The sequence below is a fragment of the Schistosoma mansoni genome, chromosome 4 (assembly GCF_000237925.1).
Source record: "Schistosoma mansoni strain Puerto Rico chromosome 4, complete genome".
NCBI lineage: Eukaryota > Metazoa > Platyhelminthes > Trematoda > Strigeidida > Schistosomatidae > Schistosoma > Schistosoma mansoni.
The window spans coordinates 10,848,194-10,861,972 of NC_031498.1; the positions used below are offsets into that span (position 1 = coordinate 10,848,194).

Here is a 13,779-nt window from a genome sequence, read left to right on the forward strand (position 1 = left end):
GGAAAGCAAACTTAAACGGTTGATGATACTTCTAAGATAAATGAATGGGGTGACATGATAAACCAGTGAATGACGTTCACTACGAAATAAAAGTTAATAGTTCTGTTATTAATATTTTAGTTTTTTATTGGTTTATAGATAATAATTATCAATCTCTTCAACAGTTTATTACACTAATAAATATAATCAATGTTACTAATAGTGCTTATTTATTCAATGAAACTCAGCAGATAGATGGACACATAATAGTTCACAAATCAAAAGAACAAGCAAGTTTAAAAATGATTTACACATTATTGGGAAATAGTTGTTTATTATTTACTTATTACCATACGCCTGAATAACTGGTGCATAAGAGTACTGTATTGATATGCAAGACCACACAGTTTATTCTAGCTTCCGGACAGGCCAATTTATTTATTCTCCTTGAGTCACATTTTGACCTTGTCAATTATTAGTTTATCAGCCCTTACTGTTTTTATATGAGCGTATGTGTGTTCGTTTCTTATCTTACTCATCACATGTCTGTAGCTTATTTTGGTCTGACTAAAAACATTAATTCACACTTGAATAAATCGCGATGGCTTACATATCTTCTCCACGCGAATCATTTCGTTTCGCTTCGTTCCTTTGATCGTCTGTCTGGATCAATGACTGCAATATATGCGTAATCAAAAATCCATTCTCATATTTAACTTATTTAATTCCGTTATTCACTAACACGATTCAAGTCAATACCTATGTGCGAAGATTGACAACATGTATATTTCGATAATAATCAGAAATGGTGAACTTGGAGTCAGATCTCGTGCCACTAAAGCACTTGTCATAAATTCTGTCTGAGTTTTATCACACAACATGAATGTTTGGTACACATATGCTTAACATGTAAAGTGATATTTGCTTAAATTAATATTGTAGATTTAATCTAACAAGAAAGCATGACTATGTTATTGAATTATGGAATAACAAGCTCTAGTACTGATTATTACGTAATATTTTCTCCTATTGAGTTAGTCTCTTATTTGTGACTGTAACAAGTTTTAAGTTAATGCTTCCAGATTCTACTTCACTATTCACTACTAATTCCATGTAAAATAATTGCATTTATGTACAGTTCTCACTAGGTTAGTTCGCACTCACAACTAAGAAGAAAGAGAAATTTTTTGAAGTTTACTAAATTACGGAGTTTTATTTTGTCCCATCAAATGTGTTTGCTGAACGTAGATGATGAATTTTTTGCGAAGTTGTCAAGGGACCTTATGTTTGTTGGTTGTAGGGATGAAAATAAAAGATATCAGCTAAAATCTATCACCATTTGTAGCATACCGAAAATCACAATTTATTAAGTAGTGTTAGGGTTTTCACTTGTAATTGTGCTTATTCTTTTTTGAATCAACATAAAATTCCATCTAAGTTGTGAGTAGTTCGTTTTTTAAGTTTAGTATTAAACTTTATTTCTGAAATTACTGCTGTCTTTTCAATGATACTTTAAAATGGTAGCAACCCTAAATGAATACATAAACTGCATTGGTTTACAAACTTGCAGATAAATACAATTCATGAAAAGAATGAAAAAGGAAAACCAATAGTTTTATCAAATTGTTTTCCATAATGTCCTAGAATGTGATATAAAAATTCGTATATTTTATAAAAGTATTATTTGATTTCAGTACACCCGTTCCAATTAATATGAAATCAATCGCTAATTACGGCGGCGTGCTTGAATATCTGGGCTACCTGTTCCTTCCATATAGATACTTCAACAAGTTATCTATTTTTGTTTGTTTTAATACATCGTTATGTCCATTAATCGCACAATCTATTCAGGTGAGTTTCTGAAAGGTGTACAACCTTTCGTTGTACAAGTTACAAAAGGCTCAGTAGGAGGTATCGTGGTTGTTGACAATATGCATGCAGCGAAAAGAATGTATATTACTTAGATTTCGTTGACTGGACTGCTAACTTCGATCTGGCATCACTTAATATTTGTCGTCAGGGTCGACCAAGAAGTAAGAAATGGAATCTTGTTGAAATATTTTGTACTGAGAATTCTATATTTTACCAAAAATACAATATTGATTAAAGCTAATAATGATAATAATTTATACCTGTAAACACCTTTATATTTTGTTGAACTGTTAGTTTAGATTTTTTAAGTCATTTGACATCTTGTGAAATTTGACATAATAATTTTCTTGTATTCATTTTACTCTGTAAAACCATTCTTTTTGTGTCTAGAAAAATGATGCTACAAATTGAATACGGTAAGATCGCTTGTATTGGACATTTGGTTAAAAATATTTGTTATGTATACTCAGAGCAGGTAAATATAGCTAGTACAGCATCAGCCTCTGCAGTAGTAGAGGTCAACATACACAAGAGAAAAAACAAGATTCTTATATACAAAACAAAATACACAAACCCAGTCATACTTGACGGACAACCTCTGGAACAGGTGGGAACTTTCACGTGCCTGAACAGCATCATCTATTAAGAAGGAAGATCTGATGAAGATGTGAAGACAGGCATTGGCAAAGCAACGGCAGCTTTCCTACAACCGAAGTATATATGGGACTCAAAACGACTGTTAGTCAACATCAAAGTCAGAATCTTCAATCAAAATGTCAAGAGGGTTAGTTCTATTGTACGATGTGAAAACGTGGATAACTGCTAAAATCATCATAAAAAAGGGGTGTTTATAAACAGTTGTCCACTCAAGATACTCCAGATCTGTTAATCGGATACCTACTAAGGCACAGAAGAAACAAACTTCCAGCTGAAGAAGAAGTTAGGAAAAGACGTTGGAGGAGGATAGGACTCATATTGAGGAAATCTTCAAATAACATCACAGGGCAAGTCATAACTTGTAATCCTGAAGGAAAAGGGAAAGCGGAAGACCAAAGTATACATTGTGTCAGGAATCGGAATCAGATATAAGGAGAATGAATAACAATTAGAAAAAGACTGGAAAAAAGAACCCAGGAAAAATCCGGTTGGAAAATTCTGGCCGGCAATCTATGCTTCTATACGAGGGGTAACAGGCGTAAATAATATTCAGAGTGAAAGAGAATTATTGGTGCTTCACAGTGTTTCATCTAGTGTTGCTTTTGTTATTTAAAAATATTATCATTGTTATTGATGAAGAATAAAAAAGTCCCTAAAGAATAATACTAAATTATATTAACTAAAGGAAAAATCAAGGAACGATGTTTTTCTTTTTCACGTAGGGGAAAGAAGGAATTAAAACAAAAAACTATAACATATATGAAACACATATACTTCAAAATAACTGCTTCTTCCCAATCTTTCTGAAGTATACTATAAAGTTTGTAATCAAATCAATGATGTAGAGAATAAGTAAAATACAAAAATACAAAAATGGAAGGAATAAGATAATTGTTTACCAAAGTTCTGCTACAAACTCTGCTATACCGATGGCCAAGATGGCGGGAGTGATTGTACAAACTTCTTTTGGATACAAAGGTTCGGTTTGTGATTATGGATTGAGATGGCTTCAGCTATGTGCAAAAGACGAGCTCGTAAACCATGCGGCAAATTTGATGGAATATGGTAGATAACATTAAAAGCTTCATTCCATTCCACTTCACGACCTGTGTCCATCAAGTGAGCGGGAATAGAACTCTTAATCATCTTTACCTATCTTTCGCTCAACCACGACGAATGGTGTTCTGTTATTCGTTGACGTAACAAAATAAAAAAAATTCGCATCAATTTTTCTTAAATAAAAGACTGATGAACCAAAAATTTTTTTTGGTATTTGATAATAAGAGAAATAGATTGATTATTTTTCTTGTAGATAAGGTCACATGAGTTCAAACTTATTGACTTAGGTAGTCTGGTTACGAATATTAAAAGAAATCCTTTAGTGTTATTTAATGCTGATCGATTGTCATATGATTTATGTAGTAAATGTTAAAATAAATAAAGTTTCGAAATTTGTACAAATCTTATCTTAATGAACTATTTAGAATAAATAATTGAACTTACTTACTTACTTACACCTGTTACCCCTCGTGGGGGAGCATAGGCCGCCCACCAGCATTCTCCATCCAACTCTGTCCTGGGCAATCCTTTCCAGTTCTTTCCAGTTGTTATTCATCCTTTTCATATCTGCTTCTATTTCCCGGCGCAATGTGTCCTTTGGCCTTTCTCTTTTCCGCTTTCCTTTCCGGATTCCAAGCTAGGGATTGGGTCGTGATGGAGATTAGTGATTTCCTTAATGTATGTCACAGTGATATGAAAAAAGTTCTTTTATTATCATTTAACTGAGGTTTTCGAACTAAAGAAATACAACATGAATGATATTGATGGAATATGTAACGATTGAGTTTCAGTATTTGACTTATTAGAAGGAATGAATAGGATTAGTTCCTTTAAATCTTCCTTATAATTATGCTTAGTGGTAAATTGTGAATACTGTTCAATTTGTCGTTTTACTTCCAGTATTAACTTGAACCAAATAAACACTGATAAACGTATGTCGTTAGGTATCACTTTGTCCTTGTTCGCAACCTATCATTAGTGAATGCACATGAATCAGCTATGGATCAAACACAAGATCAATTTATGGTAAACACAGATGGATTGTGGCTAGCAGTGGAATCCAGGACGCGCGTTTCGTCTTTGCTTACTATGCTTGTGAATGAAGGCTATATCGAGGCAATACGCACAGTATGCACATATGCCAATTAGAGACTGATCAGTTGCAGTCCTAAACATCGATGGGAAGATTCAAACAAACAATACTAAATGAATCTACAAAATCACATTTTTTCACAATTGGATTTCCAACCATACCTATTTCGTGATACAGCCTGACTATCATCTTATGCAACGGTAGAGTAACTCAATCGCGTGAACTCGGCGGCATTTTTGAATGTTTGGGCTACCTGTTCCTGACATTTAGATATTTCAACAAGCATTCTGCTTTTGTTTGTTTTAACACATTATTATGTCTATTATTCGCATGACCTATTCAGGTAAGTTTATGAAAGGTATACGATCTTTCGCTGCGCAACTTGCAAAAAAGCGCAATCGCAGACTTCATGATGGCTGGCAATATGCATTGAATAGAATGAACATTATTCAGATATCGATTTCTGAACTGCTAACATCTAACTTGAGATCAGTCAATATTTATCGTCAAAATCAATCAAGAAATAAGAAAAGGAAACTTGTTGAAATATTTTGTGCTAAGAATTCTGTATTGTACCCAAAATATAATATTGAATAAAGCCATTAATAGTAATAATTCACTTATAATATTGTTAGATCCTAACAATAGAGATTTTTTACTAAACGTTTCAGAACGTATTGAGTACATAGTTATAATGTTTTATAACATCAGTATATCAGAATACTCTTCAAAGCCTCTACTTCAAACAATTTAACTCTATTCTCATGTATAACTCTCAAGTTATACTTTACATTATACATCAAGGTCACTCTCACTTCAAAAGAAAAGGATATTACTTGACCTCATTGGTCAAACCATAGAATGGATTATCATTTAGTCATATTTTTATTAATATTCACCAATTAATAGTAAACATAATCTACTGAAGTCATAGAATATACAAATACATTACAGTTTCTTCAAGGCTTCTGTTCACGGAAATCATTTACATAAAAAAATTGAAATTCAGCAGTAATAAAACAATTTTAACTCTTCTATAGTATCAGTCACTTTTCAGTATGATAATGCATTCATTATTTTTTATGGATAATATGTAAAATATTAAATGCATCTTCTTGAGTTCATTTTGAATTGAACATTAAACATGGAGTCATATTTGCATATTAATTTACAATGATCATTTAAATTAATTACAGTTTACTCCTAAATTAAACTGAGTGGAGTCCTGGACGCGCATTTCGTCCTATTTGGGACTCGTCAGCTGGATGTACCTGCGTCTTAGAGTTGATGTTCACTCTGAACTCGAACCCAGTACCGTTCGCTTCAAACGCCATCGGGTTATCCACTCAGCTACTGAGTCCTGGCAAATTACTTTATAAAAAGAAGGCTTGTTAAGAGAATGTGTTATAGTAAATCTAACATCTGTAAAATCTGATATTTCATTGTGAACTGATTTAGTATATATGATGTTTTGAAGTTGCGCATTTGAAATGTTGATTCGATATAATAATATTGATAGTCATGTCAATGGACATTTACCGTTGTTGTTTCCTTGCCGTTCGTGATTAATTGCATGTAAAATAAAGATCAAGTTTACTATAAACCGAGAATTGTTTAGATACATGTTTACATATTATCAGGTAGACATCTTGTAAGGGCTATAAATCCGTTTGTGAAAACTTTGCTACTTTTTCTTGTATTTCTAGAATACTTTGATCAAATAGTGTGTAAACCACTTTGTAACATTTAAATAATTTATAAGATGTAGAGGTAACGAAGAAATTGAATAGATACTGTTTTATGCTGTTGAAGATCAAACATTATAACCGAAGACTATTCAACGTTATGAATGTTAACTTTGTTCTATATCAGAAACTTCAGCCTCAAATAGATCATTTTCATCTTATCTTACCTAGTGACTATGATTAATATTGCGTTTCAAAAAAAAAGATGTATAATGTTTATTAAAAGGCATATATATTTACCGATAATAAAAATTACTTAGGTAACAGTACCAAGGTTGTACTTGATAGTTTCAAATAAATTAAGCATTGGATAGGGAGTTAATAATAAACATATCTTTTGTTATATCCTGATGAGTAGAAGAATTGTATTTCTGACGTTTCGTGACTTAATGCAAGCCCCTCTTCAGAGTTGAAGTGGTTTACATTAAGTCACGAAACGTCAGATATATAATTTTTCTACTGATCGGGATATTAAAAAAAAAGTATATTTATCCTTAAAAAAATATTTATTTCTTACTTAAAATTATTATTTATTTTGAAAATATACTCTTAAAATGTCTATGATTTTTAGGAGTATTGAAAAATTTGTATTATATACTGAAGAATTTTTACAACCATGACGGACGATATAGCACCACTTTTATGTAGCGTGATCTAATGCGGTAAGACGCTTTGTTTATTTAATTCGGTTTACACAATTTTTGCAAATTTTCAAGAGTTTATTGATCGAATTATTTTGATCAACTTAGCTAACAGGTACAGATTATTTTCCTTGACTTCTAGACACTCTCCAAGTGTGATAAACTATCATACTTGGTTGTTTAAAGTAAAGTAGGTGAATTGGATTTCGAACATGCAGCTTAGTGGCAGAGAACAAATTACCTCAACTAATTAACCACCGCTACATACATATCCCTTCATTTGATAATGAATGTTCAGTATATTTTCATCAGATAGTAAGATGCATTTGCATGAAACAAAATACTGTTGTAGTGCCATGCGTCAATAATAGTTCACTTCGATAACCATTATTATACCAATCTTAACGGTGTGTAAAATCAGAAAGCAAAAGGAAGCGGCAACTACATTTTTATTGATGAATGATGCAGACCAGAAAGCTGTGAGCACATGAGCAAGTGTAAGCGAGCGAAGCAAAGATGATGCATAGTGGAGATGGCGGGGAAGGCAACTCGCTATGAGCAAGCATTACTCAATATTTATAATCAGACAAAAATGAATGACAGACATATGATGAGTAAGATACGAAGGGTACACATATACGCTCATATAAAAATATAGTCAAGTTTAATAAGCGAATAATTAACAAGGTCAAAATATGACTCAATGTATAGGTGAATTGGCTTGGCCAGAAGCTAGAATAAAGTATATGGGCTTAACAAAACAACCGATACTACACTGTGTATTACGAGAGGTAACATTGTATATCATAATCATATTGCGTGAAGTAAAACGTTTACCATTTTTATCAACTAAATAGCACAAAAGAAAATCGAGCTATAAATTGATTTTTCTGAAGATGACTGTTTTTCAAATCTACGACCGTCGATAATCACCATTGTTTTGTACTATTCTAAATTTATCATGAGCTGTCTGTTCAGACATGTGTTAGATCATGTGTACCATAATTGAATAGTTCAGTTTAATGAAACCCTGTTAATCCTCTATATATTATAGATTACAGACTGAGAAATGTATCTCATAATGTGGGAACTTATGTTTATGCACTATGGGTCAGTTTATTAAATATACAAATAGGCAAACTTTATAAATCAATGAAAAACTTTATTCAACTTTTTTAAGTATCCAATGCATTAAATTGGAGTAATGGACTCTAATAATGATACGAAACCTATTCATTTTTCTTTTCTGAGAATGATTACAATAACACTTAAGGACATTGCGTAATTATTATGATGTTCATTTATTTAATAATTTTATTACGTTCACATTTTATGGCTATTCTAAGTTAAAATAAATCAAACCATAAAATTAATATAAGATGTAGAGTTTTATTTGAATAGTAGATAGTATGTTTTATAAAGGTATAAGTAAACACATATCCGCAATCAAACTGGGGCGTTTCTACATTTATTATTTATTATTAACATTTGATTGGTTAATATTATTAACCAATAAGAGCTGACCTACGAAATGATTTATAGTTAAATAATACTAAGAATTCATTTACTATTTCTATTATATTAAATCACTTATGAACACTTAAAGCATATTTATACGGAATTTTTAGTAACCATTTTAATGATGCAAAGTAGAAACTAGAATAAAAGCTTACAAATATATTTTCATATACAATGAATAAAAACTATTCGAGAATATCATGGGAAAACGAAGTAAGTGTTCATTTTGAAGTGATGTTATTTGACCAAACTTTCTAATTCTATCAGTATATTATACAGTTTGAAACTCTTGGAATAAAGACTAGAAATCAGCTTTTTATTTATCTTCAAAGAATAATGGAAAAAACTAAATTATCTGTTTATTATAACTATTAGTACATTTATTAATTGCGCAGAACTTGAACAGTAGTGGTAGTAGTACGTCGCGATCACGTTCAAATGACAATATTTATCAGTTTGAAATATTCTTAAGGTTTGGAAAGAAATTTATTAGATAGTATTTCTCATAAGGAGGTTTTGTGGAGATTTTAGTAATTTTATATAGTTGAGATCATGGATCAGTTGAAGCTAGACCAACATGGAAAACCTGGAAGAACTGGACAGCCAACTCGTCCTATTGTAGAGCATATCAGCAGTGAGCATACACGATCCCGCCTCGCGAGAGGCGAACCCAGGAACTATCAGTCTCGCGCGTGCGCTTAACCGATAGACCACTGAGCCGTCATCCAACTGTGTTAATGTCTAACTTCAACCAATCCACGAAATTGAGCAACCATTCACCAATGTCTTCAGTGAGCTTATATCTTCTAACAGACCTGATTGAACTCCACTGGTTACTGCTTCTCACTAGGACTCCAGGAAATACCTCATGGAGCCAGTCGTTAGTGCTCGTGCGCGAGATTGTTAGGTCCTGGGTTCGAATCTCGCGTGGCGAGATCGTGAATGAGCACTGATGAAGAGTCCCACGATAGGACGAGTTGGCCGTCCAGTTCTTCCATGTTTTCCATGGTGGTCTAGCTTCAACTGACTCATGATCTCAACTATATAAGATAGTATTTCTGTTATGAGATTTTCCTAAGGTTTATATTATCTTTCCGATATTTAATTTGATCAATGTGTAAACTGGCAATTTCTACATTTAATTAACTAAATCATACACTTTAAATAATCTTATTTCTATCAAATGATGAGTGTACTTGAGAGGCAATTTTTAAACTTGAGATAATCGATAATTATTGATTAAATAACTGTAAGTACATACTAAGTAAACTTTTGATAGAATGAACTAATAATGATTTGCAATTAATGGATGATCGTCATGTATAATTTAATTTCGTTTTTATTAGGTGACGTTTTATTATGTAAATATAGTCAACTTGTATTCTACATTAGATAACTTGTATATTATGTACAATAGATGGTGTAAAATTATTGCTTGATTGTATACCAAAACACTAGAGTCACATTTCATGTTGTACATGTTGTTTTATCGTAGGGTGATCATGTTGATTTTCGATAAACTGTTTTGTCATATTAAAATATTGTCGCTTTAAGTTAGGGAAGTGCAGATCATTTATTGGAGTATAAGACAGTTCACAAAATCACTGCATTTCTGTGCCCAGTGACTGATATCGGTTCTCACACCCATTACTATTTTTTTCGATTTAATGTACATATTTCTTTTATTTCACTGAGATCATGCTCATATATGAATACATTTAATTGTTAGTCTATTTATTGTTGTTCAACTATTTTTTCACTGAAAAATGTGAAATCCATGCAAATCGAATGAGTAATCAAATTTATGTTTAGTTGTACAGTTTGAAAAAGTTAGATGGATAAGGCTAATACCAGCAGGTATGAATTTGAAATCGACTGTTTTATCTTCGCACGAGATTTTCAGCAGTATGCACAAACAACTCAGATAATAAGGATCAAAATACTGATCTGTAAATCTCAAAGACGCTTTATCACATTTATTCATTTTTGTGGTATTAGTCGACAATAAACGAGTGTCAAGTGGGTATAACTGTTTCACCTCTATTATTGCTGAGGTCCGACCATTAGTATTTATAATAAAACCTTGAGGCATTATTCTGTAAGCCAGCCGCTAAAAAGTATGAAGTTATTGTAAGTTATAATAAATTATTATAAGAATTATTATAAGAATTCGAGGCTGAAGAGTCCTGTTCCTTGATAAAATAACATTGAACTGCCTCTTTGTCTTCAATGTTACTCCATCTAATGCCCGCTTTTTACAAATAAAGTTTACAAATTTTACCATTCTTCACAAACAATTTTACGTAAACTGTAATCAGATGGTTATTATTAGATAGCTATAAGATGACTTAGTGATGCTTCAATTTAACGTTGTCAAATGTATAGTTAGGGCGTGTTTTCAGTTAGTCATCACCAATAGTGGTGGGAGCATGTTGTGCTGATTCGCGAGGTATCTCTTCAAATCAAACTTTGTTAAAGCAACTATAAAACTGAAAGCTCTACGTTTATTTCGATGGCGACCACTGACATAAGGCAGTATATCTATGCCCACTAATTTTTGATCATTGGTAACACACTGACTTTTCATCTAAAACATCTTTCATTATGATCTTACTCTTTTTCGTAGAACACTTCAGATTTTATCCGATTTAATAAATGAAAAATATTCTTCTCTTCTAAAAAATAAACTTCAAAAGTATTTTGTTTAAAGAGACGACATTGTTCCTAGAAATACATAATTTACTGATCATAAGTACATCACTCATTTTTGGAACTTAATCGTCCATCAAACAACGTTGTATATAAATCTTTAAATATTTATTTATTCTTTGAATACAGTAACGATTCACTTCACTTAACTACCTACTACACGAATCAACACTTCAAGATTTTAGTAATTTAAAATGATATGTCATTAAATCAGTTTACATTGACTAAATCCATTCATACTTTTATTCAAGGCAATCAAGAATCTTTTATTTTATTAAATGTTAATCACTGTGATAATCAACCATCCGTAAATATGTAATTGAACTGATTAGAATTGTTCAATATCATAGAATAACAGTTACTAGATTTAATCATGAACGTAAAAGATTTTGATTTTAACACGGAGATTAAGGTAGCATAGTTTTATTTACTTTAACATTGCTACTAACTCTAAGATGTAACTGTTTTTTTCATTCAACAAGACGGCAAACGCTGATAAATTGTACGTTATGATATCACCTATCAATTTCAGTTAATAATTTGGTAGATTCGTAGTTTGGCTGTCCAACTTTACAATTATTATCTATTCAGTAAGGGTATTTTTGTAATATGTTCTCATTTCTTTTAATAAATAGAAAAATAATTAAATGATGATTGTCTACAAACAGTCTAAACCATATATACTTGCATTTTCATAATATTCTAATAATATACACCGTCTAGACAAAGTATATATACATGAGGAATAATTTCCTCAGTTACATGTAAAACCGTATTTAAGGGTGTATTCGTATTCGTATTCAATTTTTAAAGATAAAAGGTGGTGGATTATATCTATTTGAAAATTCTATTCAATAAAGATAAATAAAACTGGACAAATCAGTCTATTTGGACATGATTGGAAACATAAACATCTTCATTCTTCTTGACAATGTAACAACATATGGAATTGAAATAGATAAACAATAATACTCCCTCATAATACTAATGCCACTAAACATGACATAACTCCACTCGATAAAATAAAATGTAATAGAAAGATCCAATTAAGGATGTACCATCCAAAGAAACAACAACTACTATTTCCAAAATTAATTAATTTGAAATGCATTTACGATGTATTTGTGATCAGTTTTGATGAGTAGAAAGCTGCTGAGAGTGACAAAATCCCACTAGTAGCCTAGGACAGAAAGCACAAAATATCAACGATCAAATGAAGATAAAATTTTGAACCACTGGATTCAGATCCATTGTCTAAAAAGTGAAGTGCTTGCCACTAGATGTAAACGTTTCGAGTTCAGTCAAGTGTAGAGTCGTTGATACTTACAAAAAATGACCATAAAACCGCTCTCTAGATTTAAGGAGTTTTCAGTTTAATGTCTTCAAAAATATATATTAAATTTATTTGTTATTGTCAATCAGGAAAAATCATCGTTAGCTATAACATATATTAAAATAATTATTCTAACTCCAGAATTATTTAACACTATTCCAAACATATGGGTCAGAAAATAGGAATCAAGCTATTTTCAGGCATTGTTTCTTATCAATTATGAAATTTAAACTGGTTATCGATTTATTTTAATCTCTAAATCCATCAAGCATAAAATAAACACTAAAATTTCCCAACGTGATGGTACTAAAGAGACCAGGAAAGATATTGTCTTAATTGATTGACTCAAAATGTTGTTGTTTTATGAAAACCATCAGAACATTGTTTGTGAAACAGTAGGATTAATCATTATGCTGGTATATATATATATATATATATATATATATATACAAGAGCCTTTTGGTACATAAACATTGTACTAACGGCTCTGAGTTGAAAGAGGTTAAGCACCCTGTACAGACAGTAATTAGTTAGACACTAGCAATGAAACGATCATTATTATTATAAAGTAATGATACAAGATATATTAATATTGTTACTTTCAACAATAATAGCGTCAAAATTTTATTCAATCTTCTTAATACAAAAAACTGATATGAGTAGATAGAAATAAGACTTTGTATCGATTTATTTGACAGTAATATGGAACACAATATATTCTGTGAAATACTGTACTCTTTTATTCGAATCACTTTTAATTGAAATACAAAAAACATAAATTATAAACAAAGATGGAGATCTTTGCTTACTAAAGATGGATAGTGGCTAGCAGTGGAATCCAGGACGCGCGTTTCGTCCTATTCCGTCTTTGTCCGCTGGATGTACCTGCATCTCAGAGTTTATGTTCACTCTGGGACTCGAAACCAGTACTGTTCGCTTCAAAGGTCATCACGTTATCCAATTAGCTACTTAGTTCTGATAGCCACTTGCTTGTGCAACGGGGTGAATTTTAAATTCACTTAATATTGTTTGTTTGAATCTTCCCATTGATACTTAGGACTGCAACTGGTCAGTCTCTAATTGGCATATGTGCATACTGTGCTTGTTGCCTCGATATCGCCTTAATTCACAAGCATTGTAAGCAAAGATGGATAGTGGCTAGCAGTGGAATCC

At 31.6% G+C, this 13,779-nt stretch overlaps 1 protein-coding gene across 1 annotated transcript in view; it reads left to right on the forward strand.

Moving 5' to 3' along the window:
- Positions 1-8,738: 8,738 nt before the first annotated feature.
- The window catches only part of Smp_135500 (putative cgmp-dependent 3,5-cyclic phosphodiesterase), a gene marked incomplete at both ends in the record, with an annotated part of 67,530 nt that continues 62,489 nt past the window's right edge, over positions 8,739-13,779 (forward strand). The window contains one exon of the mRNA XM_018796804.1: positions 8,739-8,777. Coding sequence (XP_018651910.1) covers positions 8,739-8,777 — 39 coding nt within the window. The remainder of the gene's footprint in view (positions 8,778-13,779) is intronic.